The sequence below is a fragment of the Hypanus sabinus genome, chromosome 5 (genome assembly GCF_030144855.1).
Source record: "Hypanus sabinus isolate sHypSab1 chromosome 5, sHypSab1.hap1, whole genome shotgun sequence".
NCBI lineage: Eukaryota > Metazoa > Chordata > Chondrichthyes > Myliobatiformes > Dasyatidae > Hypanus > Hypanus sabinus.
In genome coordinates, this window is record NC_082710.1 from 67605658 (window position 1) to 67631593 (window position 25936).

The 25936-nt window shown below is 40.8% G+C and overlaps 1 protein-coding gene across 3 annotated transcripts in view; it reads right to left on the minus strand.

The window, feature by feature from the left end:
* The window catches only part of slc20a2 (solute carrier family 20 member 2), an 83792-nt gene that overhangs the window by 15701 nt on the left and 42155 nt on the right, over window positions 1-25936 (minus strand). For 2 of the 3 annotated variants that reach the window (XM_059970083.1, XM_059970084.1), the window contains exons 2-8: window positions 23150-23710; window positions 15774-15914; window positions 13614-13699; window positions 13434-13530; window positions 11806-11925; window positions 11510-11713; window positions 4994-5582 (exon numbers count right to left, since the gene is read on the minus strand). In XM_059970083.1, coding sequence (XP_059826066.1) covers window positions 4994-5582; window positions 11510-11713; window positions 11806-11925; window positions 13434-13530; window positions 13614-13699; window positions 15774-15914; window positions 23150-23438 — 1526 coding nt within the window. In that variant the 5' untranslated portion in view covers window positions 23439-23710. Of the gene's footprint in view, window positions 1-4993; window positions 5583-11509; window positions 11714-11805; window positions 11926-13433; window positions 13531-13613; window positions 13700-15773; window positions 15915-20568; window positions 20686-23149; window positions 23711-25936 lie in introns of those variants that run through there. The other variant, XM_059970085.1, reaches the window with a different exon arrangement.

Consider the following 25936-nt stretch of genomic DNA (forward strand, 5'->3'; position numbering starts at 1 on the left):
CAACTCGAAGGTGGTTAGTTGTTCATTTTGTTTATCATTATGGAAGAAATGTTCACTAGGACTTCAGCAAGCTGCCCCTGTTCTTCAGCCCCGAGCTGACGAGGGAAGGGAGTTGGGCAGGCACGGGGTTGAGGCAGAGACAGAGCAACACACACAGTGAGAGCCCCGAGCCCCGAGCTTCCTCTTATACCTGCTGACGAGGGAAGGGAGTTGGGCAGGCACAGGGTTGAGGCAGAGACAGAGCAACACACACAGTGAGAGCAGACAAACGGGTATGAGTGTTACAAATACTTAACAGTTGGCTAGAGAAAGCACGCTACAATTTGACAGCATGTTTAACAAAGGTATCATAGGCATTTTATATTTAACCTGCCAGTGTATTTCTCACACACTACCTTTCCTTTCTCCTCATGACTGTAATGAGGCTGGCGTGTTTAAAATGCTGCTAAGTCCAGGCTGCATAAATAGAGCTGCAAGCATCCACAGCACAGATTTGCCCTCGGGAATTTCTCAGTAGAAGGCTGATGACATTTCTGTCAGTCCTGCATTCCCTTAGCTTGGAATACACGCTCAAGTCTGCTGAGTGTGACTTAAGATTCACGATCTTCCAATCCAATGGCAAAACTGCTACCACCAAACCAGGTGGTAAAATGTGTCAGTTAAATTATGGAAAACTATTAAAGCATTTGAGTTCAAATCCACAAGTCACCTGAGATGCTTTCATCTCAGTCCTCCATTCTCAAAAAAGAATCAGAACAAATATCAACTGATGTTAAATATTAGTTTCAAAGACATCCCAGGGTGACACTTTTCAATATTCAGTGTTGAGAAGCAACCCTATCCTTTCTAAACATCCAGTTTCTCCCTCAAAACGGGTTTCTATATCTGTGAAAAAGTGGAAGCAAGAAGCACAGAGCCAGAAAGTTAGAAATGATGGTAACTGGGTCAAGACTGTTCTGCTGTGTGGATTAAATTGCAAGAACTTCTGTGTGCAGTTTAGTATTACAAGAGAATATCTGAGTACTACAACTAAAGACTTATCAGGACCTAACTGAATCAGCAAATTTTCAGATGACAGTGAGGACAAGACTGTATTGGACTGCATTACAGTGAGGAAGGACAGTGATTAGGGACAGTGAGGACAAGGCTGTATTACAGTGAGGACGGCTATCATGGCTGCAGAGGGATCTGCATCAGCTGGAAAAATGGGCTGAAAAATGGCAGATGGAATTTAATACAGACAAGTGTGAGGTTTTGCACTTTGGTAGGACCAACCAGGGTAAGTCTTACACGGTGAATGGTAGGGCATTGAGGAGTGTGGTAGAACAAAGGGATCTGGGAATACAGGTCCATAATTCATTGAAAGTGGCATCACAGGTAGACAGGGTTGTAAAGAAAGCTTTTGGCATATTGGCCTTCATAAATCAAAGTATTGAGTAATTTCCACTTGGCATTATTATTCAATTATTTATGGTTTTATATTGCTATATTTCTACACTATTCTTGGTTGGTGTGACTGTAACGAAACCCAATTTCCCTCAGGATCAATAAAGTATGTCTGTCTGTCAAGAGATGGAATGCTATGTTGAATTTGTACAAGACATTGATGAGCCTTAATTTGGAGTATTGTCTGCAGTTTTGGTCACCTACCTACAGGAAAGATGTAAATAAGTTTGAAGCAGAACAGAGAAAATTTACAAGGGTGTTGCTGGGGCTGGAGGATGTGAGTTACAAGGAAAGACTGAATAGGTTAGGACTTTATTCCTTAGAACATCGAAGACTGAGAGGAGATTTGATAAGGTATTCAAAATTATAAGGGGTATAGATAGGGTAAATGTAAGCATGCTTTTTCCACTGAGGTTGGGTGGGACTATAATCAGAGGGTGAAGGTGAAAAGTTTAAGGAGAACATGAAGGGAAAGGTCTTCATTCAAAGTTTGGAATGAGCTGCCAGTGCAAGTAGTGCATGTGAGCTCGATTTCAATGTCTAAGCAAAGTTTGGGGGTACATGGATGGTAGTGGTGTGGAGGGCTGTGGTCAGTGCAGGTGACGGGAGTAGGTAGTTTAACTGGTTGGACTAGATGGCCTGACGGGCTTGCCTCTCTGTGCTGTACTTCTCTATGACTTTATGAAAACTAATACCAGTATCAAAAGGGATCCTGCTAAAGGTTCTCAGTTCAAAACGTCGACTATACTCTTTTCCATTGATGCTGCCTGGCCTTCTGAGTCCATTTTATGTGTGTTGCTCGGATTTCCAGCATCTGCAGATTTTCTCTTATTTATCAAAAGAGATCAGACATTTTGGGGGCTCTTTCTCCAGGTATAATGAATATATTCAGCATGGTGGATGGGAAAATAACAGTTCTGGCTGTGGTCAGGGGACAATAATATAAAACTCACTAGCTGTTCAGCATCAAGATTATAGGAGGAATCCTTTGGTTCTAGGATGATGAGAATCAATGCCTTGGAGAGTGCTTGACACAAAAGAGAAGGAATTCAAGGTATATGGTGACAGGAAGGGCAGAGATAAACAGTTTTAGGCTTAGATAGACTATGATCACTCCGAAACAAAAAGGTTATAGAGATATCAGAAGATTATTAGATAGTAATGGGGGGGGGGGGTTACTCTAGGAAAGAAGTGTTGAGGGTAAAAGATCAAAGTCATTATCTTAATGAACAGCAGAACAGGCACAGATGACAATGGCCTACATCTGCTTTGAAACCTGTTCCTGTGTAGAGGATTCCTGGTAATTTCACACCTAGAACAGTGGGTCATGTGTGAAATACAAGACCACTGTTCATAGACCTGCCAGGTTAGTGATTGGAAAATAACACACAAGGGTGCTTAACATGAGGCAATAAGGATGAAAATGAAAGTTCATAATATTTTTTTTAAACACACTCTCATTCAGGTAAAATAGAAAAACGCTTATCCAGGAAGCAGCCAATAAAAGTCAGCATCAAACTCTGCCAGCGACACATGTTTAAACTATTTTTAAATTGCCAGTTATGCATCAATGACCTTGAAGAAGATCTCTGCTGAACAGAGGTGAAAATGACCGATAAATCTATATTTAGTAACTACTCTACCAGTTTTTCTTCAGTTATGTTTTATACTATTCCCCTTGGTGTTTCCTTACATAACTTACCTGGAGCAGGTCCTCTCTTATATTTCGGGGTATTGTAAATACCGAGATCTAGATTAGTACTTCCTGATCCAGACAGGAACAACAGAACTTGCGATTATTCTGCACCTTTGCACACTTCCCAAATAACTTTAAGGTCATTTAGAGTTTGATAATTTTAACACAGGCTTTCACAAATAGTAATGGGATAATCTGGTACTAGCTATACCAGAAAGAAGTGGACAGGACACTATGTCCTTCTCTGACACACTGCTGTCGGCTCTTTTAATCAAAGACAGAAACAAACCTCAGTTTAAGTCTCAACAGAAAAATTAAGACACAATTAAACATTCTTCACTGGAATACCATCCTAGATAAACTGAAACAAGGCCATTATTTTTGAACAGAATTGAAATTGGACATAGTGATGACCTTTCCCCCTTAGCTTGAAATAACCTCCCCAGCAGCTCAGTTTGAGCTCTCACACAAATTATCCATATCTTCAGCACAGGAGCTGGGAGTAAATGGATCATTAATGGACTCTGACCAGCAATCAAAACTACCTTAACTGTAATCTTATTAGTAATTGTCTTCTACATTCAGTAAAATTGGCCATTCAGTGCAGTAAGAATGCACTGCTATAGCTGCTGCCTTTCTCAAGCTGAGGCCCAGCCTTAGTTTGGTGAGAAAATGCCCCATGGGTTTGGTCAAGAGGAATTCTCCTAATCGTCCTTTACTGCTCATCCTGTATCAGAACATCTGTTCGCCATCTCACTGCAGTCTGAGGTGTACTGCTCTCCACAAGTTTCCTATCCCACTTCAAAACACAAATGTATATGTGTGGGAAGGGAATGGGGTAGTTTTAAAAATAATTAAGATTAGAATGCCCACATTGAATATAAATACAATAAGCTACAGCTACTGCATGGAATTATTTACTATTATTTGAAATAGGAACAAGAATTTTTCCCAAAATGAGTTTTAAGTTGATGAATATTTTAGCCAAAAGTTGAGAGAAAATGTCTGCCACCATCACGTATAATAAATGTTAAGATATTTACAACTTGCTGCTGTTGATGCGTCAATCTTCAGCAAACCGTTGGCACTCCACATGGTTTGGTGGCTGAATTCAGCCAAAAGTGCCTTACTGAATTAGAGGGAGCACAGCCAAAATAACTAAACTTGTGGTTCCTATAAAATCTACTCAGTTTGTTGCAATATTCATAGTTATTCCCCAAGCCACAGTTTGGGACTGGATAAACTTTAAGGCTAGTTTGTGTGGAACCTTGGCTGAGACACCTTGAAAAGTTAAACTTTGAATTCTTTGCATATGAAAAACACAGATCAGAAGCAACACTAACAGTCAAGATCAATAGGAGAGCGTTCACGGAGTTACTGCAAACTTTCAACTTCAGAAGCTAATGCCTGGATGCATGCGATGTCCAAATGTATGCATAAGGCCTGCCACAACCATGACAGGCAGGCAGTGAGTACACTGGTTAAGCTAAACATTATTATCACAAACTTCTGTTCAGTTTCTCTATTTTAAAATGGAGCATATTGCTTAATAATGCTGAGACAATCCAATTTTCTTCACAGCTTAAACTGATAAAAGATCATCACTTTTTATGGCCAAGTTAAGGAGCAGAGGAAGTGAGATCAATAGCATGAACTAACTCATTGACAGAGCTAACAAAGATCGAAGGAACGTTGAAACAAAAGCAGTAATTTGGAAAGCAACAGTCAATGTTACAACGCCACCAAATCTGCTTCTCACCACCACCCAAGGCCAGCACATAAGACACAAGCTAAGAAATGCTGAGGAACATAACGAGCAGAAACTGGTCATGGATTTGAGAGTGAACCTACCTGACATCGTTACCACCATGTGCAAATGATCCAAAGCAAGCAGTAAGAATTTGGAGGAAATGAAAGAGCAGATGAACCTGGGGCTTCTCCTTCTCTTCGCCATCTTCGTCCACCACGTTGTCCGCTGGGGGCAGAGGGTCACTCAGCTCACTGGCCAGTTTTAATTCCACCCCTCCTTCCTCAGCCTCTATCTCTGCTTCAGCTACCGCATTGCAGTAGCTAGAATAACTGTCATAACGAAGCCGCTTTTTGGAGTAGGAGGCCACATCATCTACAAGCTTCTCATTGTCTTCCACCCCCACAAAGTCTGAGGACTTGAAGGCTGGCTGGACAGGCATACCACAGATAGCAGCTGTGTAGCATGTGTAGCTGTTATTGCGGCGGAGAAGCCTGTAGGAGTTCTCTGGTTGTGCCCGATCATCTGTGATCTTGTCTAAATGAATTCGGTGCAGGAGATCTTTGTATAGCCCAGAGTCCTTGTGTACTGTGTGGTATACGTGACCGTCACTTCTTGTATGCCCTTCAAAATTAAATGTACCATTGGAAAACGGAGACTTTATGCCGCCATTTGTAAGGGATGCAGCTCTACCTGTAAAAATAAATCAACAGCCAACACTTAGTTTGCAGTCTGGCACAAGTTCCTGGGAACAAAAGAAATTCCCGTAAATCGGCTCTAACACAAGTGCTACCACCTTTTCCTGGCAAATAAATGTGTGCCCTCAGCAGATGCTTAACTGCACACACAAGGAGGCAAATGAATTACCCAGCTGACAGATGATGGTCTATCAACCCATAGGGCACCCTGGGATAGATAACAACTTTGCCACCAATCTCTAAACTCCTGAGAATGAAAAGGGCAGGGAGGACACATTCTAACCTATAACCTGTTGAGTCCAGTGAAAGTGTGACTAAGTCACCAGTGGACAGTACTGCAGGCCACATTCTTGGGTCAGGTCGTTTACCAGCTCTATAAAAATAGAAACACACGGTGGCATTCACACACAGCGGTAGTAGGATAAGCTGTATGCACTTGCACTAACCCCACCAGTCACCTGGTGCACAACTGGCCTAGGAGACTACACAACACTGCAGCTAATGCTTTAGTATTCTTCTCGGTTAGTATTTCGTGTTTCCTGGGCCTCTTTTACACAAGTTCTGGATGGTCCACAAAGGCTGTTTAATTTATTGTTTGGGAATCCAAGAAAGGACCCACTTCCACATCAGGTTATAGAAACATCTCTCCAAGTGTACCACCGATTGATACCTGTTTGTGGATTCAGGAATTTGAGGTATGTTCAAATTGTGTGTTTGCTATAAGGAACTCATTAAAACCCAACACACTCCACTGCACCACAACTTGACTCGACTCCCCACAAGGTCTTATTAAAACGTCAGAGATTCTAATTTGGCCCCATTCAACATTAAGTAATGTCATACCAGGATCTCCAAAAAGAGCTGATGTATGCTAGCTTTGTCATAGCAAAAGATAGATACTGTTCTCATTGACACAAGATTACTACATGAATGATAAAGACCAGGAAGCCAAAAGCAACCATATCTCCCTGTAAATGGACTTTGGCAAAGGACATAAGTCACAGTTTAGAGGAAATTTATCAAAAGTTTTGATAAAATGACAATTAAAGGTATACTATTTACAGCAAGTCAAAGATAAAAAGTAGAATTTTTTTTTTACAAAACATTAAATCAAATGTGGAATGCCTGCCACAAACACACCCTAAACACTGAAAGAAAATTAGATAGTTTCTTTAAAAATAACATTGTGAGGTTTTTGGCATTAGAAAAATGAGTTTAGATTTGTGTAAACATGAGGAAATCTGTAGCTGCTGGAAATTCAAACAACACACACAAAATGCTGGTGGAACACAGCAGGCCAGGCAGCATCTATAAGGAGAAGCACTGTCGACGTTTCAGGCCGAGACCCTTCATTAGGACTAACTGAAAGGAAAGATAGTAAAAGATTTGAAAGTAGTGGGGGGAGGGAGAAATGCAAAATGATAGGAGAAGACCGGAGGGGGTGGGATGAAGCAAAGAGCTGGAAAGGTGATTGGCGAAAGTGATACAGAGCTGGAGAAGGGAAAGGATCATGGGACGGGAGGCTTAGGGAGAAAGAAAGGTGGGGGGAGCACCGGAGGGAGATGGAGAACAGGTAGAGTGATGGGCAGAGAGAGAGAGAAAAATAAACAAACAACTAAATATGTCAGGGATGGGGTAAGAAGGGGAGGAGGGGCATTAACAGAAGTTAGAGAAGTCAATGTTCATGCCATCAGGTTGGAGGCTACCCAGCTGGTATATAAGGTGTTGTTCCTCCAACCTGAGTGTGGCTTCATCTTGACAGTAGAGGAGGCCATGTATAGACATATCAGAATGGGAATGGGACGTGGAATTAAAATGTGTGTCCACTGGGAGATCCTGCTTTTTCTGGCGGACCGAGCGTAGGTTTTCAGCAAAACGGTCTCCCAGTCTGCATCGGGTCTCAGCAATATATAAAAGGCCACACCGGGAGCACCGGATGCAGTATACCACACCAGCCGACTCACAGGTGGAGTGTCGCCTCACCTGGAAGGACTGTCTGGGGCCCTGAATGGTGGTGAGGAAGTGTAAGGGCAGGTATAGCACTTGTTCCACTTACAAGGGTAAGTGTCAGGAGGGAGATCGTTGGGAAGGGATGGGGGGTGGGGGGACGAGTGGATAAGGGAGTCATGTAGGGAGCGATCCCTGGGGAAAGCAGAAAGAGGGGGGTAGGGAAAGATGTGCTTGGTAGTGGGATCCCATTGGAGGTGGCTTTATGTTGGGCCTGGAGGCTGGTGGGCTGATATTTGTCTATGCAGTGCAAGCGAGGGAATTTAACATTCATACTTGGCACACAGATTGAACTAATACAAGACATATCACTGCCCCAAATTTCCATCTCCAAGATAGTTCTCAAAGCAGGTGTTTCAATTCTGGTCAGAAAGAATTCCAATGCTATGACAGGCATCAAGTTATAAACTAAAGCAGAGCCTTTACATCCTTTTTGTACGTGTTGGACAAAATTTGTGCCAACCCAGTAAACCCATGAAATCACCTTGTTTATGCCAGAATGAAAAGGAAATAAAATTAGTCATTGACAATCTGGCTAGTTGCAGTTTCCTCCACAACTGCTCTGGTTAGTAGATAGCTGCTGAATACTGGTTATAAACATAAGCCGTGTGAAAACAGGCCAGGCGGCATCTAGAGAGCATAAAATGTGTTACTGCTTCAAATCATTGACTTCTTTTTCTCACGACTCCACCTTCCACACCAATGTTTCCAATATTTAGGCCTATTGGCCTTAAACTTGGACAGGTTTTCTCTCCACCGATTCTGCCTGACCAACTGAGCACTCAAAGAATTCTCCATTTTTATTTCTTATTTCCATCATTTACCACATTCTATTTTGGATAGAATGAGTTGTTTTACCCCTACAGTTTAAAACTTATATCACAAACATGGATAGGCTTAAGTGCAGAAAACAGGCATCCCTGGGGAGGGTACACTTCAGCAGATTGGGCCTAGGTCCTCATTATTTGAATAAAAAGAATGTCCATCCAACAGATTAACTGAAGCACGTGCTCAATATACCAGGCTCAGGTTCAATTGAAGGTAATCATCTTGCAAGATACATTATTGATTACTCAAATTTGTACCAGAAGCTGGCAATCTAAAATCATTTCTTATATTCTGAATTGGGGAACATTGGCTATAAGGAGGTTGGACAAGCTTGGATTGTTTCTGCTGGAAGGCAGCAGGGCAAGGGGTGACAGCTTTGGGTTTTTGTTTGAATTGTGTTCTTTCTTGTAAAATTTGTGTATAGCTTATGTTTTCCTTGTGAATGCTGCTTATGGAATCACATACGTAGTTGTTTCTCATTGCACCTGTACGTATGTGCACTCGTCCATACGCCAATTAGCCCACTTTGCTTTTGACCTGCTAGACGTACTGTATACAAAATTATTAGAGGCATTGATACAGCAGATAGTCAGAGGCTTTCTGCAAGGATGGAAATATCAAATACCAGAGTGCTCAAGTTCAAGGTGAGACAGTGAAAGTTTTACAAAGCAAATATTTATTTGGTATAGAGTAGTAGGTGCCTGGAACACACAGATACATTGCCAGGGGAAGTGGCAGAAGTAGATACGATAGCAATGTTTTAAGCAGCATTTGGACACATGAATAGGCAGAGAATTGAGGGATATGGACTTTGTGCTGAAATAAGATTAGTTTAGATTGGTGTTCATAGTTGACTCAAACATAATGGGCATCTGTGTTATATCCTCGATGATGACTTTAACTGTGGACACAGGTTTTTTTTGTTTGCACAGGAACAAGATGATACAAGAGACTGCTGATTTTGGAATCCAAAGCAAAAAGCAAACTTCTGGAGGAAAGCAGAATTGAAGCTTCGGGTTAAAACCCTGCATCAGAACTGAGGGTGGAGAGGAAGAAAGCCAGTATAAAGAGAAAGGGGGATGGATGAGATAGGGGACAGTAAGGGACAGGTGGACCATGGAGGGTGGTGGGCAAATAGGCCAATTGAGGGAGGGAAGTGACCAAGAGGAGGATTTGGGAGACAGAGGCAGTGGGTCAGTTGGAAGACATGGGAAAAAGGGAACAGGTTGAGGGAGGGGAGGGTGAAGGTGCAGTTCTAGTGGGGATAATTGGTCAAAGTGATGAAGCCATTTTCTTTGTTTTTGTACAAAGGATAGCATTTACTGATCATTTGCAAGGATCTTTGATAAGGCGAAGGGGAGTCACTTTCTTGAATTCAGCAGCCCAGTTAAATAGCAACATTGCACTTTGTTCTCTGTGTACTATCTAGTCACTCTACGCTGGGGGTGAAAGGGAACTTAATGGTTGCAGTGGTAAATGGGTACTGAATAAAAGCAGGTGATTTCCCATTTAGTTGTGCATTGGTGTGAGTTTGGGATGTTAGAGGACAGGTCATTTGTTTCGTGAAGCCCAGTTTCTGACCTGTTCTTACTTTGTGACAAGTTTTCCAAAGGTATTGGTGGTTGGGACTCTAATGGTACTGCTATTGAATGTGAAGAATAGATGATTAGACATTTGGAAATAATCAATGTCTGGCACTTATGGTATGAACGTTACTTGCCACTTATTAATCCATCTGTACGTCACCTAGGTCTTTCTGCATACAGATACAGGCTGCTTCTTTTGCTGAACATTTCTGCGATAAGCAAACACTCCCCCACTCATGATGAATGCCAGGGCTTTGGTGAAGAAACTTGATTAGGCTTCAGAAAGTAGCAAGAGGGAGACCTGTGGCTGGGATAATTGATCTCCCACTACAGGAGTGTATTCTCCTTGCTGCCTATTGACTTCAATTGTTATCAGGGAAACTGCCTCTATGCTCTGATATTAAGCAGGCTTTGGCCAGGGGGGTGATAAATTCTGGAGCTGAGTGGTCTTTGTAAAACCCAGGCTGAGCATTGCCGTGTACTGCTCGACACCATCATTGCTGAGGACAGTTAATTCAGTGGGTGGAAATGAGCCTAATCTGCCTTTTGTGAGCAGGATGTACCTGGGCACGATTTGTCAGATGGCAGTATGCAAATATACTGGAACAGATTGGCTAAAGGTCCAATTAGCATGTGCTTATACTACAGCGAGAAAGATGTTAGTTCTCACAACCTTTGCTACATCTGGTGGTCTCTAGTGGTGACGCGAATCAACTTAGCTGGAGACAGGCTACCGAGGATTTCAGCTGGAAACACATTTGGTATCTCTGACTGACACTGGTTCAGTGGTTCAGCTTGGTCTTTGGCACTCACATGCTGGGTCCCCTTGCTTTTGAGGATACAGATGCTCTCTGATTAGTTGTTTAATTGCCCACCACCATTCACAAACAGATGTTTCAAAATTTTAGATCTTTTATCCAATCTGTTAGCTGTAGCATGGTTGTGGGATCATTTAAATAATAAATAATGGAACTGAATGAATTTGGCAGAGAAATCCCATATTCATTGTTTCATGTTAGAAAATACCAGGATGACCTATCTACATGGATATTGTTACTTATAATCCTAAACAGGACTGCATCACCACCCATGCACCCAACCTGAAAACATAGCCAGATTTGCTTTTTAAACGTTTGCTTTGCCAACTATAGTAATAGAAGAAAGTAAAAATGACAGAAGCAGAAAGAGATGGAATCTTTGGTGTAGGCTCATGAATGTTCCCCTTTCAAATTTTAATGTAGAGCCAAGGCAAATTTAAAAAAAGATCAACCATCAAGTTTAGATCCACAAGACCAAAAGGAAATGCAATTTAGTATATTGCTTCAAGTTATTCACGGGAGTAAAGATGTGCCCACTGTCAGTAACAACTCCAATTTATCATTAATGTCAAAGTAGCAACAGAGCCAAGGAAAGGAAGATTGCATCTGCATATATTAATGTATTTAGTCTTAACGAAGAGACCATCCAGTTTGCCAGCATGCAGGTGGTCACCCTGACTTACCATTTGAAACTCCTGTTGATGCAGCAATGACATGGCCATCTGGGGCACCAGCACATGCCTCAGAGACTCCAGTAGTGAGAGGCAGCATTGACTCATCTGCTGCCTTCGTGCCAGGCAGATCTTTAAATACTGGCATTTCCTCTTCTTGGCTTTTATCAAGACTTTCATTTGATATTCTGCACAGTCCTTTCTGCGCTAGTTTACCTGCAAGACAGATGAGGTCATTTTAACTCAAGCAGGGCTTAATTTCCCTCCATCAAAAAATATTGTTCATGATTTTAGTGTGGGGGACTTACTTTCTATTTTCCTCTTCATCCAGGGGCAGACTAACAGCCACACCACAAGTGCAGACAGCAGTGCTCCACCGAAGGTGATGAGCACCATTGCCCAGATGGGCAGTGTGTGTAATCCCAGCACTAGGGGGAAGAAATACAATCTCATTGTTCTGCTGAGCTTTCAGTTATCAGTGTTACGAGCTCTCTACATTCAGTGATTGAATTTTAAAACCTATAAACACACAATGTACACTCCAGCCTTTGTGCTGAAACCTTAAGCTTCTTACACCATTACCTTAAACATCAGGAATGACCTACAGCACAACAATCTTTACACATTTGTGATTCAGGAACAGAGAAAGTCTTGCATAAACAAAAGAAGAAATAAAATCACCTGTCTCAATTACACCAGCACTACAAGCCTTTTGTGGCAGAGATATTTAAGAACCTTTGGTATTATTCAAATACAAAATAGAAATGGTTGATACTTGACTGGGAAAAAAAATATAAGTGCAACAATTTTTTAAGAGAATAAAAAGATCCAACCCATTTTGTTACGTTGATAATAAAATTGTTTTTGGGATGGGAGGGGTATTGCTATTGGCGTCTGCCACCTAGCTTAAAAACTGTAAAATTTTGGGTTTCAGGAAAGACAACTGGTTGAAACACAAAAGATTGAGGAGGATGATTGAAAGGCAGGAGCTCACTATGTGGCCCTTCTCCATGTAGTCTTACCCCCTCTACCCTAAGCAGCAGTGTGTCAGAAAAACTTACAATGTCTCCACTAGACCCTAGTCCTCTCCTGAATGTTTCAATCACACCCAGCTCCACACCAAATGCTGGGCACCTCCTCCACCTGTGGCTTATTGATTTGTCTACAACATATTGGAATGGCATGGGAATTCTAACGAAGCCCAAGTAAGAGCTCAAAAGTTCTCCTCACCTGACCTGCAGTTGTTGCATGCATTTGGAAAATGTTCTGGTTGGGAAATTCCTCTATGCTCACCCCATTGAGATATTTTCTAACCTATATTTCCTGATAACAATATTCACATTTAATGTTGGTTAACAAATCTTCCCATCAATTTAAAAAAACAGAATTTATTTGTCAGAGTGGCATCCAAATGGTCCACTTGTTTAAAAATCAGCTGGAATTTGTGTCATTCCTCTGTCATAATTTATGAAGCCATAGCATTTTTCTTAGACAACTGACTCATTACTTCTGATAGACCCAAGGACATTAATTTACACAATGTTTCTCTGTTGCAATGTGTTGCTTAGCTACAAAAGCTATCCAGGTATTAAAATATAGACCACAGGCAGTATGAAGCAAGCCTCAACGTCCTGGGTCCTATTTTTGACAGTCAATTATGACAAACACATCAGCAATGATAAAGGATAAAATCATCAGCTGATTATAGCTTGAGAGGTCACCTTTGACTTTTTTTTTTAAACTTACCATTACTTTCACTGAGCTAAAAATGGTAAACTGTTAATGGGGTGAAATTGGCCTTTGTTATTGATAATGGCTGACTTTACATTATGGTCGACTTTCCTTTCCCAAAACTGGAGGCAAGGCAGATGTTTCTATTGCTTAAGGTCATTTTCATATCAGTTTGAGCTGCAACCAGTTTACAAACAGTACTTACGTGGTGCTCCTGTGTACAAGATTGAGAAAGTATTTATCCCTACAGTAGCAGCATAAAAGAGTGGAAGTGCACGTAGGCCATTCGGCACAGGATCTTCCTACAAAAATGATATGTGATTAGTACGTAAAAAATTGGGGGTGGGTAGTAACTCACAATAATATCTTTTAAGAAAATACTCACCTTTTTCAAGATGAAGAATCGAATTAGGATAAAGAGCACTCCAGACATGATCCCAGACAGAAGTGGGGAAATGAACCAGGAGGCAACTGTGATGGCAGACAAAACAAAAATAAATCAGAAGTGAAATTGCAATCTACCTAAAAAAAAAGCTTTAATGGAAAAATGCAGTTTTGGGGTGAGATTTGAACTGGACCCTGACCCACATGAACATTACCGACAATGCTTTGATCCCTGTGCATTACGTGGCAATTTGTCAAATGCCTTCAGGGAAACTCAATATACTAGTTCACGCATTAACTCCTCAAAAGTGATAATATACGACTTCCCTTTCATAAAGCAACGTTGATTTTGCTTGATTGTATCATATTGTGGTGACCCACTTTCTGCGCAGGCGAACCAGCTCACAAATAGCCAGCGCGCGGGGTGAGACTTTGGTAATGCACGTCTGACATTTCCGCCCGGAGAGGGCGGGCGCTAGGGATTAAATGCCAGCGCTGCTAAGTTTGAATAAACTAGTCTTGAAACGACTTACTGACTGTGTGTCGTTATTTCAGCTGTGTGTAGCACATCGCTACATTACATCGCTACAATATATTGTTAAATGTCCTACCAGTACATGCTTAATAATGGATTCTAACATCTTAGTCATAGATTAATGCATTTCTGCAGCACAGAAACAAAGGTGCTCATTGCTGTCCTTTTCATACATCCACAATAACCCAATTTGCCCGCATTAGGTATATATCCTTCTATGCCCTGCCTAAACAAATACCCGTCCAAACGTCTCTTAAAGATCGTGACTGTATTGGATTCCACTACCTCCTCGTCAGCAAGTTCCAGATGTCAACCATTCACACTTTCCTCTCAAATTCTCTTTAAAACTTCTCATCCCAATCTTTTGAACTTCAAAGCATGACTATCAACCCTATTTATGTACCCTGCAATTCCATACATCCCTTTCAGCTCAACCTACAGCTTCCTTTGTTCCGAGAGGAACAAGTAGAACTTACCTACTATCCCCCCATAACTTAAAACTTCTAATCAAACAGCTTCTTGTTCAATCTCCTTTGCAATGTCTCCAGTGCAACTACATCATTCCTATGAGCGACCTGAATTACGAACAATTCTGCAGTTTAACAGCAAATTTGCGGTGTCCCAACATTTGTAACTTGACCTTTGAAGGCAAGAATGCTATATGCCCTGCTCAACACTCCATTTATCAGTGTTGCCACTTTCAGGGAACCATGACCTTAAGCCCCAAGGTCTCTCTGTTCATCAACATTCTCCAGTGGCCTACCATTTACTGTAAATGGCCCACTCCCACTTGACTTACATTGGGTCAGGATTAAGTACCGGCTGCCAATCCTCCATCCGGCTTTCAATCAGATTTTCATTCTGCCTTAGCCAATCTTCTTTACTATCCAAAGCACTGCCAATCTTTGTGCCATTTGTATGCTTACTATTCATTCTTTCTACATTCACACGACAAACCAAGGTCCCAGCATTGATCCCTGTGTGACATCACACAGCTTACACATTTCCAGACACTTTCCACCCCACTATCAAACTAGCTGCCCTGGGAGTTCTCTACGCTCTTCCACCCATCCTTCTAAAACTGTTATCTCAATGCTTAACAATTAGAATGGGAGGTGCTCAGGAAGTATATAAAACTGGCCTTTATAAGGTGGGTTTAGTACTTAAGGGGAATGCAGAGAAGATCCAAAGTCAAATGGTAACCTGAACCCAAATCACTTAAATTCAGGAGGAATTTCTTTCCTCTGGATGCTCAGAATATGCAACATAATACCTCACCTAGAAATGGTACTCACTGATGAATTTACAAGGAAGTCGGATAGAATGAGGGTGAAAGCACAAGAAGGATGTATGAATAAAAGGCAAACTGAAGTGAGGGGAGGTTTTCTCTGGCAATATAAAAACTGAGCTCTGCTGAGTCTTTATCATGTAACATTACTAAAGTACACAAAACTCTAACTGTACTGATCATTCTGAAGAAAAATCAAGAGAATGGTTACACTGGATGTTTGCAGAGAATTACGTCAGAGCAGAAAAAATGAAGCAATTAAATGGAAGGGTTGTTAAATGGTATGCATTGTTGTTTGTGTGCACAATAATCTCACATGAAAGGAGAAGCTCAATTACCAATCTTGACGAGCTGGATCCATCGGACACTCTGAGCGCCAAATGAAACAAGTGAGAAACCAATGGTGGCTCCGACAATGCAATGTGTGCCCGAAATTGGAAGCTTCAAAAATGAAGCAATCAGTTGCCAGATTGCAGAACCTAATCAAAAGCAAGAAATACAAGGTAAGATGCAAGGAATTAAATTTTGCTGTTAAATATTGCTTTGCTCCTGCACTCATTATTCTGGTTAATGAGAACAAGTCAAAACAAACCAAGATCACCAAATAAAGTCACACAAATGGATTCAACATCAAGCATTCTCAACAGCAGTGATTACAATTCAAAAAAATAAATTATTAACTGTGGAGTGCTTTGCTCCTGTGGCTCTTTGCTTTGCCTATCAGAAAGCATGCAGTTACTCTGCAACTACTGACCTAAACCCAGTCTTTGGAGCTGTGCTTCCAGAAATTAACTCGTCTATTACCTCATACACCATCTTTCTCATTTGAAACTCTGCTTATATGTTACATAGGTGTTGAGAGCCGAATGGGAACGAGGCAGAGGATTGCTGTCCAGTCAATTGGGTTAGCATTCTTTCAGCAGAAACTTCAATTGTGAGCAGACATTTCTTGCTTAAACTGAGGCAACACAAGTGGTCACAGTACAAAAAAATCTGTGTGAGGAATAAAGGGAATCTTGGGCATTTAGCCCTCCAGGCAAGTAAAGACCATGCAGTCAAAAGTTTCACTATCAGCAGCTTTTGGAAAATAACCTGTCAGGATTTAGATAAGAAGTATGGGGGGTGGTAATGGAAAAGGAGTAAGAGGTGGGCAGGAAAGGGGTTAAAAAAAGCAAAGCAACTACCAATCTCAATGGTTACTTTCACTTCCTAATCTTCACACCTCCCCATGGATTGTGGTTGTCCGCAATGGTGCTTAAACAGACTTGGGAGTTTTAATGCAAACTCCTTCTTTTGCCCACAATTGGAAGAATAGTTGATTTTTTGAATCTAGCAAAAACATAATCAAAAAAAGTATTGAAGTAGTGTACAAGAATGTATAACTGAGAGTACTGTAGTTTTAATTAAAACTACGCCAACTTTTCCTGTTCCGAGTTGTCTTCCAAATAGAAGGCTCATTTGATTAGAAGAATGACCCACAGGACTTAAAAAATTTAAGAAAATGGTCCAGGCAATTTTCACTGAAGTCTTAGATAATGCAGTTTTAACAACTTGAAGCAAATCTTCAATTTCCCTGTTCTTTTTTTAAAATAAAAAGATGCAACCCATTTCTATATTTAAGTATACTTGCATTACGGGCAATGGAAAAAACAACAGATGTTTTTGTTATCCATAAGAATTCAACAATCCATTCGATGTGATGTTGATGCTCCTATAGTGCTTTGCAGCTGTGATTTAGTCAGAGCGATTTGTTTCCAGATCAGAACTGTGTACGACTTGTAAGTTTTAGATAATCCAGTTGGGTCACAGTGACCTGGGTCAATATTCAGCAGAGTTGCAATGGCTGATTCCTTAGCTACCATGTTCACAATCTGCTATTTGTTCTTCCCAGCTCATGGAGTTATAACCAGGTGATGTTCATTTTACTGTTGTTTGTGAACTCTAAGCTTTGCAAGAGTTTGCTATTAAATGCAAGAACTCCTTTTTGAATTGTACACTTTAAAAAAATGTTGAGCACCAAGAATTTCCTTAAAAAATGTTTACGTTTTTACTAATTGTGCCTAGAACCAAGTTTGTTTTAAAATGTCTAATCTCCTCAGACAGCATTTTTCCAAATTTACGAATACTGCTGTATTTAATGCATACCAATCACTCTACGTGGGTATCCTTGGGGAAACAGAGCCAGCATATTTCTCAGCAATTCTTATTTTCCATTTCAATTGTAATGCTAGACGGACATCAGCCATGATCATGTTGTATGGAGCAAAAGGATTGAGGGGCTGGTGGCCTCCTCCTCCTCCTCCCATGTTCCTGTCTTTATCCTCTAGACATAATGAACCATTCATAATATCAGTCTGGTTACAGTACAGAACTGAGGTGTTTTAACATTTTATCTGCCCAGACAATTATACATGCCACACACACAAAATGCTAGTGGAACACAGCAGGCCAGGCAGCATCTATAGGGAGAAGCACTGTCGACGTTTCGGGACAGGGTCTGACAAAGGGTCTCAGCCTAAAACGTCAACAATGCTTCTCCCTATAGATGCTGCCTGGCCTGCTGCGTTCCACCAGCATTTTGTGTGTGTTGCTTGAATTTCCAGCGCCTGCAGATTTCCTCGTGTTTGCTTTTCAAATTATACATGCCACCCTATTTCTGTGCAATGTGAAAAGAAGTTGGGCATTTTACAATGAGTCTTAAAATGCTGATGTGGCCTTTTCCATTTGGTAATCCTGAGCCAGATGATTCCAGATTAACACAAAATGGCTTCATTGGACAAGAGATAAAATCAAAGCTCCAGGCTTGCCCACTTTTAGAGCAAAATGTCTTACAGGCAAGAACTGAAATGTTAGCTGAATTGAGACCAGACTCTGAACATGAAGCAGGCAGAATCTTTTTTCTGCAGAAAAAGGAAATTAAGATATATTACACACTAAGATTACAAGAGGAGATGGATAGTATGGACAGTTCTCAGACTGAGAGGCCATTACTTTAAAAAGACCTTTCACAAACAGATCAAGTGAAAATTATGAAAAATTCCTTTACATGAAAATAAGTAATGAAATGGCATTTGGAATGGCTGGAGTAAATAGGGGCTTTAAGGGATTCGTCTGTAATGAAGAAAGAAATTAATAGGTTACAGGGTAAGGACAGCAGGAATTGGAGAAAGTTTGTGGGCATTAGAAAAGTTGTTACAATTAATTTTGTCTTAGCGCAGTGCATATGGCACATGGGCTGACAACGTGCTCCTTCTCAAACACTATTTCCCAAGTAACAAGTATCCATGACAAGTAAGCCAAATACAGCAGATTAGCTGGTTTGGAGAAACAGGAAAAGAGAGGGAGCAAATGGTTTATTGCTTAAAGAAGATCAGTTATGCTTCTAAACAAAGAGTCTCACAACATCAGGACTTGATTACATTAAGCCAGAAGCACGTTAGGTACATGGGGCAGAGAATAAAGTATATGGCTAGCTGCTGTTCAAAAAGATCCAAGGAGTCAATAATGGTGAACAAGCAGAACAAGGGTAAATCAATTAAAATTATTCAAATGACAGGCAGTATAGGGGATTACAAGACCAGATAATACCTTCAAAGGAAAAAATTGTTAAGATCAGTAGAGGAAGAAAACTGGCATGTACATTTAAATGAATATTTGTCTTATTTAACTGTCCTAATGACAGGTAAATATATATTTAAAAGGCAGTGATAATTGATTGCCTGACAAAAATAAATTCCTAGAATCAACCACCCATAAGTTACTGGGAACATCAGGAGAACCAAATCCTCATGGAATAAGAACAATGTTTTGAAAAAATTCCATGAACATGGCAGCTGCACTGAGCAGTAGCCAACAATCTGTCACCAGCTTGTATTCTTAAACGAAAGTATGCCTTGTGGAAGAGTCATTTGTCTCAAACAGCACTTGAGTAATATTTATTACGAAGGCTTTAAAAGAATATTTATGATGTATAAGAATAGCTATCCATTATATATTTTATTTGGGAAAAGAATACAAAGCCCAATGACAGTAATCTGCTCAGAGGCAAAGCTGTGCCATTTTCCTCTTATTTTAGTTCTGCTTTAAGATGCCCTTTAAATCATACTACACTTTCTTGTTCCACTATCTCCTCCAATGCTGTTGGTCAAATTCCCATCACTTCTGTCAAACATCTTTAAACATTTCACTATACTAGGCAACACATAATTTGTAAACACTGCTCCTGTTTAGAACAATAGTCCTTCAAGAAAGCATGCATACAAGCAGGAATTGTAAATAGTCTCCATTTATATCTGATGAGGAAGATCGGAACATAAACATTATTTTTTAAAGCACTGCAGCACAGAAAAAGGCCTTTTGTCCATCTAGTCCAGGCCGATCTGTTATTCTACCTATTCCTAGCACCCCGTAGCTGGACCATAGCCCTTTGTACCCCTCCAAACCTCTCTTAAATGCTGAAATTCAAACATGTATCCATCACTTCCACTGGAAGCTCATTTCACATTCTCATCACCTTCCAAGCAAAGATTGCCCCCCCATTGTTCCCCTAAAACATTTCACCTTTCCTCTTTAACCTATAACCTCTAGGTTAAGCAAACACGAGGAAATCTGCAGATGCTGGAAATTCAAGCAACACACACAAAGTGCTGGTGGAACACAGCAGGCCAGGCAGCATCTATAGGGAGAAGCGCTGTCGACGTTTCGGGCCGAGACCTTCGGGTCAGGACAAATGTGCATACTTCTATGGAATCTCCCCTCATTCTCCTACTTTCCACGGTATAATGTCCTAACCTTTTCAAGCTTTTCCTATAATTCAGGCCCTTAATTCCCAGCAACTTTCTTTTAAGTCAAAACAGTTTTCTTTCTATAGTTGAAGTAAATGAATTGCCAGACAAAATGATAAAAGATCCTATTACTTGTCACATTTCCTTACACACAGGAGCCCATTTAATCCTAGTAAGTCTATGCCAGCTCACAGATCAGTCACTTCCTCCTATTAATTTCCTCTGTATCCTGTCCTCATCAAATTCACATCCACTGGACTCCTTCCTTCCCCCTCCTCCATTCATCCACACACTACTGCTAATTGCCAATCCACACGTTTAGGTTGCTTGAAGTAACTGGAGCACTCACTTGAAGTCACAGGGAGACTCTGGCAACTCCACATATATAGCACTGGATGTCAGGATTGAACATGGTTGTTGCAGCTGCTCTACTTGCTGCAACACTGCAATGGGAATTATGACTAATTAGATTTTATCACTAACAGATAGACAGGAACACCGGGGAGAAGATCTTTGGAAGCCATAGTCTAAAGTCCCATGTTTCTCCCTGGCATGTGAAGTTACAAAGCATGTCCTAAATTACACATTATCCCAAGTGATTACACCATCTTCACAAAACTGTTCTGATCTTTGGACCTGGATGACTTTCCAATTTTAATTGTTATAATGAATCACTTATGTAATTCTCTTGTAAACAATAACTATTAGGAGGCATTAAGAGGCAAATACTCACTTTAGGAAGTTTCAATGAGATCCACCTGCATTTTGCCCTCACAGAATACAGGTCAGTCTATTTTATTTTTTCTTACACGGCAAGCTTTCGATTCATGGAACCAGTCCAGTGAACCTCCTCTGTGCTCCCTCCATAATGAGTACACCATACTTGAGGTGCGGTATAACCATAATCCTATAGAATTGAGGCAAGAGTTCCTTGTACTTTCTGTACTCAAGTCCTTCAACCCCAATTATCTGCTCTACCTGCTTGTAAGAGAAGTGACTTATGAACAAGGATATCTTTGAGCATCACTATGCATAAACTGTTACATTTAAAAAATAATCTATTCTTCTCTTTTGTGCAAAGTGGACAACCTCAATTCTCACTACATTCCATGTGCTACATCCTTGCCTGGTCACTGTTTGTCCATTTAACAGATATACACAGATATTAGAGAGCACAACACACGAGTGGACAACTGCATGAAGCTGCGCCTGGGGATTGAAGATTAACAAGATGGACAGAGAGCCTGCGCATTTAGGGTCACTGAACATGCAGAGAGAAAAGTTTCCACAGGTTGAACCTACCCTCATTATCTGGAAAAGTTCAATGATCTGCCCACTGAGCACCAGGAGATTAGAATGTTCTGATACTAGGTAGGAGATTTCTGGGGTTCTGAGATCGGCCAGGGATCCACCCCACAGAGGGCAAGTGGCAGTGGACAGACTCACTCTTTAAGAGGCCAAGTATACAGGTAGCAGTTAAAGAGTTAGTGTGGGCGGCGGAAGGGGAGAAATAACAAAATATTCGCTGGGAGTGAAGGAAAAGGGATGGAGATATGAAGGGGAGGGAGTAAGAGAGGAGGATGATGGATGGAAGTAGTTCAGGAAAGTGGGACAAAAAGTAGAGAAACAGAAGATGGAATGATAAAAAAGTGGTAACCAAATGAATCTACGTATCGGAGTGCATGTGTAAGTGTAAGTGGGTACATGTCAGTACCAAATCTGTGCAGCAAAACTCATTTCTCTCCAATCATCTTGAATTGCCTTGTTATTTGACCAGGATCATATGGTAGTGTATGTACAACTGACAAATCATGTTAAAGGGAACTTGGATATATGCAACTTCCACTTTCCAGAACCAGAGTGGCAGCAAGTCACCTTCAAGGTATATCAATGACAAGACGTGTTACACATCACTGAATTTCTAACCACCTACATTGTCAACACTTCAGGCTTGCAGGGCCAATACTCAGTCAGGATGTCCTTCTGAAGTGAGTACTTTTACAATTTGCCATGTGAGATTCTGAACTGCAGTCTTTGGCTTGTTAGAATAGTATATCTTAACACGGATGAAGGCTCAGCAGGATTTTAACTCAATGGTTTCAGTTGGGGAAATGGGCAAAGTGAGGAGGGGTGGATGTGAAGCAAACTGTTGCAGAATTTGATTTGTATTCATGTTACAAAATTAGAGGTGCTGATCAACAATGGTAAACAGCATGAATAATGGCCATCAGAAACATCTAATAAAATACCCACAGCTCATTTAAGTAATAGCTAAAGTTACAAGACAGATGAAAGACACAAGAAACTGCTGATGCTGGAATGTGCAGGAAGAACGTTGCAGATCAAGGACCGTGCTGCTCAACCCACTCAGTTCCTCCAGCAGATTGGGTGGTGTTACAATACAGATAAGAAAATGTCGGCATGATGCCCATCTCACTGTTGTCATCTAACACTAGATCTTGCTTGGAACATTTACTACCATCCTGCTTCACCATATGGGAGGGTTTAACAAAGGGCAAAGTCAATGTATATGGTGCTAACATTTGTTTCATGGCCCAGGAAACACTTCTGGCATCTTTGTGGCAGCTTTACCTGTAAGAATTTATTTCTTTGTGATGTAGAGTTGTCAGTCAATGGGTTGAGTTTGTGACAATACAATTTGTAACAGAAGCTTCAACAAAATCAATTGCTTTCGAGTTACTCCATTCAATTATGCAGAAAGTCCCATTACATAAAACTCAGCATTATTAAACCAATGATTTCACACCGACAACAGTGATTCTTAAAACAGAAAAAATGTTAGATGCTCCAGTACCAGTTCAAACTGCTTTCCACTCAATGCTTAGAAAGGGAGGGAATTCTCTCTGGTTGATTATTTCCACGGTTTCACTACAAACTCAGAAAAAGAGAAAAAGCCAACAACTACTTACCAACCATTGCACTGACTTCACCAGCCATAAGGATTCTCTCACTTCCGTTGTACAGGTTAACATCTATGATTCCCTTTCGGATAGTCTCTCCAACCTTTGCTCCAAGCAGTACAGACCCAGTTGTTTCAAAAATGGAAGCCAGGATGCAGGCCTGGCGCAGTGTCACCACACCAGATCCCACAGCCGTCCCAAAGGAATTGGCCACGTCATTCGCACCCACAGAGAAAGCAAGAATGAAGGCTATAATGAAGCCCACTATCACCATCCACAAGTAATCTTCCAGGACCATTTTGGACTTTACGTTTCAAGTATGTGCACTGAAGTGAACTGGAAGAATCACAGAACAGACTCACACACAAACACGCACACACACAACCCAGGCCAAGCTCTGTAAACTGTAGTTTTCTTCCGTAAAAGTGCTTGGTAGTGTTTGGAGATGTTGTACTGCTAACTAATACTTCTCCGGGTAGTGATAACACAGTTTCTTAGGGTTGAAGTTATCAGCAGGTGAATGCATTCCATAGTTAATTGTCCAGCTTGGTAGACAGGGATGGTCAACTCCTACAATAGAAAAAGATCAACAAAATATTTTATACTGTTGTAATGAACTGATTAAAAAATCATATCCTTTTCATATAATATTGTGAACATTCACCTTAGAGTAGTAAAGATATGCACAGTCTTACATTGGCTGGACATCAAGTCTTGTTTCCTATCCTATCACAACTCCACCTTCTGTCCTAGCTAGCCATTGCTTAAACCTTTGGGCTCATTCGAAGGAAAGTGAGTGGAGAACTAATTGTTTAAGACCGTGAAAATACAGAACAGTTATTTGATTTTACTTCAATGTCTATAATGTGAATACCATTTGCTTTTTCAAAAGTTAATTTTCCATTTTATCAGTTAAATATTTGAATATTGAATGCACTTATTAAATAACTACTAAAATTGGTGATAATAAATTTTAGCAGCTTCTGGCTTTGTCCTTTTTGGGGATGGGGACAACTGCCATCAGGTACAAATGCAAGTCATCTGACCTTGGTATCTTTGGGCGAGGAGAGAACGTGGCCTGGCACTCTGTTTAAATTGAGGGTCCTGATGAAGATTTTCATCTGGAAACGTCGACTGTTTATTCCCCTCAACTGACACTATGTGACCTGCTGAGAGGAATAAACAGTCGATGTTTCCAGTTGAGACCTTTCATCAGGACATTCCAAATCTGCCAGGTTTCATATTAGTCCTGTTTCTGTGGCTAATAACTAGAAATACTAACGAATACATCTGCACAAAACTAATTTCAGTGGAATAAAAAAGATAAATCAAAATGATAAAGCTCAAGGGACTTAACTTCTGTCCATTTAATAAGTTGAGAAAAGCTATTGCCCCAATTCAGAAATTCTGCAAACTGCATGTGAAATCCAATCAATGAACTAGCTGAAGCAGCGTTCATACACAGACTAAAAAAAGAATGATCCAGAATCCGTTAGCAGATAAAGACAAAGTGTGGGTTTAACAAAAAAGAGCTACAAGGGACACTGTTTATTGTTTGGATTCTCATGCACTGTCTTTAGTTAAATAGTATAATTGAATTTACAAGTTTTCCCCAAGTTAGGACAAGCCTTTGGAGGACTGCTGGGATGGATTTGATGGCTTCTGCAGGGCTGCAGGCATCTTCTACAGGTGGGAATTGGTCGATCCATACGCCTTCTCTTCTCTCCCCCCCCACCCCACCCACCAAAGGCTCCAGCTTTCGTGGCTGGGTCGAGTTGAACAAACCCACTCACACTGAGTCAGTGAGGCTGGCTGCCCAGTGCTTTTCCTGTGCCTGCTTACTCTCCAATCAAAACAATTTCTGTGATCTACCATACATTATATTTGTTCATTTCTGACTTGTGAACAGTTGCGGCTGTCAACAGCTCTGGGAACAGAACCCTATTGTAACCCAGAGACTGGCCTGCATTGCATTTGACATTTTCAGAAAAATATATTTTTCAAGCATAAACAAATAGAACAACTCTAATCAATCATAAACTTCTAAAATATTTCACTAAACATGCCTCAGTAAAAAATATGCCTGGTAAGTTTAGAAAGAAAGGAAATTACAATTAAAAAGGAAACACTCATCTTTTTTGATTTTCAAAGTGTAGTTTCTGATTGAGGCTCAAAAATTAGGATCACAAATCCTAAATAATTATAAAGTCACAACACAGGGTTTGAACCCAAAATGCCAGCAATTCCATTCTCCACTACAGGTGCTGCTCAACAGACAGAACAGCAAACTGTTTGTTGTTCCGCATTGCAGCATCTGTCTTCAACTATATTTTGAGTTTGAGGAGATTTGGTTTGTCACCTAAAACTCTAAAGATAGTCATTCTGACTGGCTGCAGCACCATCTGGTATGGGGGAGGGGTCTACTGCACAGGATTGAAGTGCAGAGAGTTGTAAAATTACTCAGCTCCATCATGGGTACTAGGCTCCATAGTATCCAGGACATCTTCAGGGAGCAGCACCTCAGGAAAGTGGCATCCATCATAAGGCCCCCACCACCCAGAGCCCAGAGCATGCCCTTTTCTCATTGTTACTATCAGGAAGGAGGGCAGAAGCAATTCAGGAACAGCTTCTTCCCCCGCCATCGTTTTCTAAATGGACATTGAAACCATGAATACTACCTCAGTGTTTTCCTATATTTATCAAGTATTGCATTGCACTGCTGCCACAAAGTTAATGAACTTCACGCTATACGCTGACATTAAAGCTGATTCTGAACATGGGTTTGTTTCCATAAGA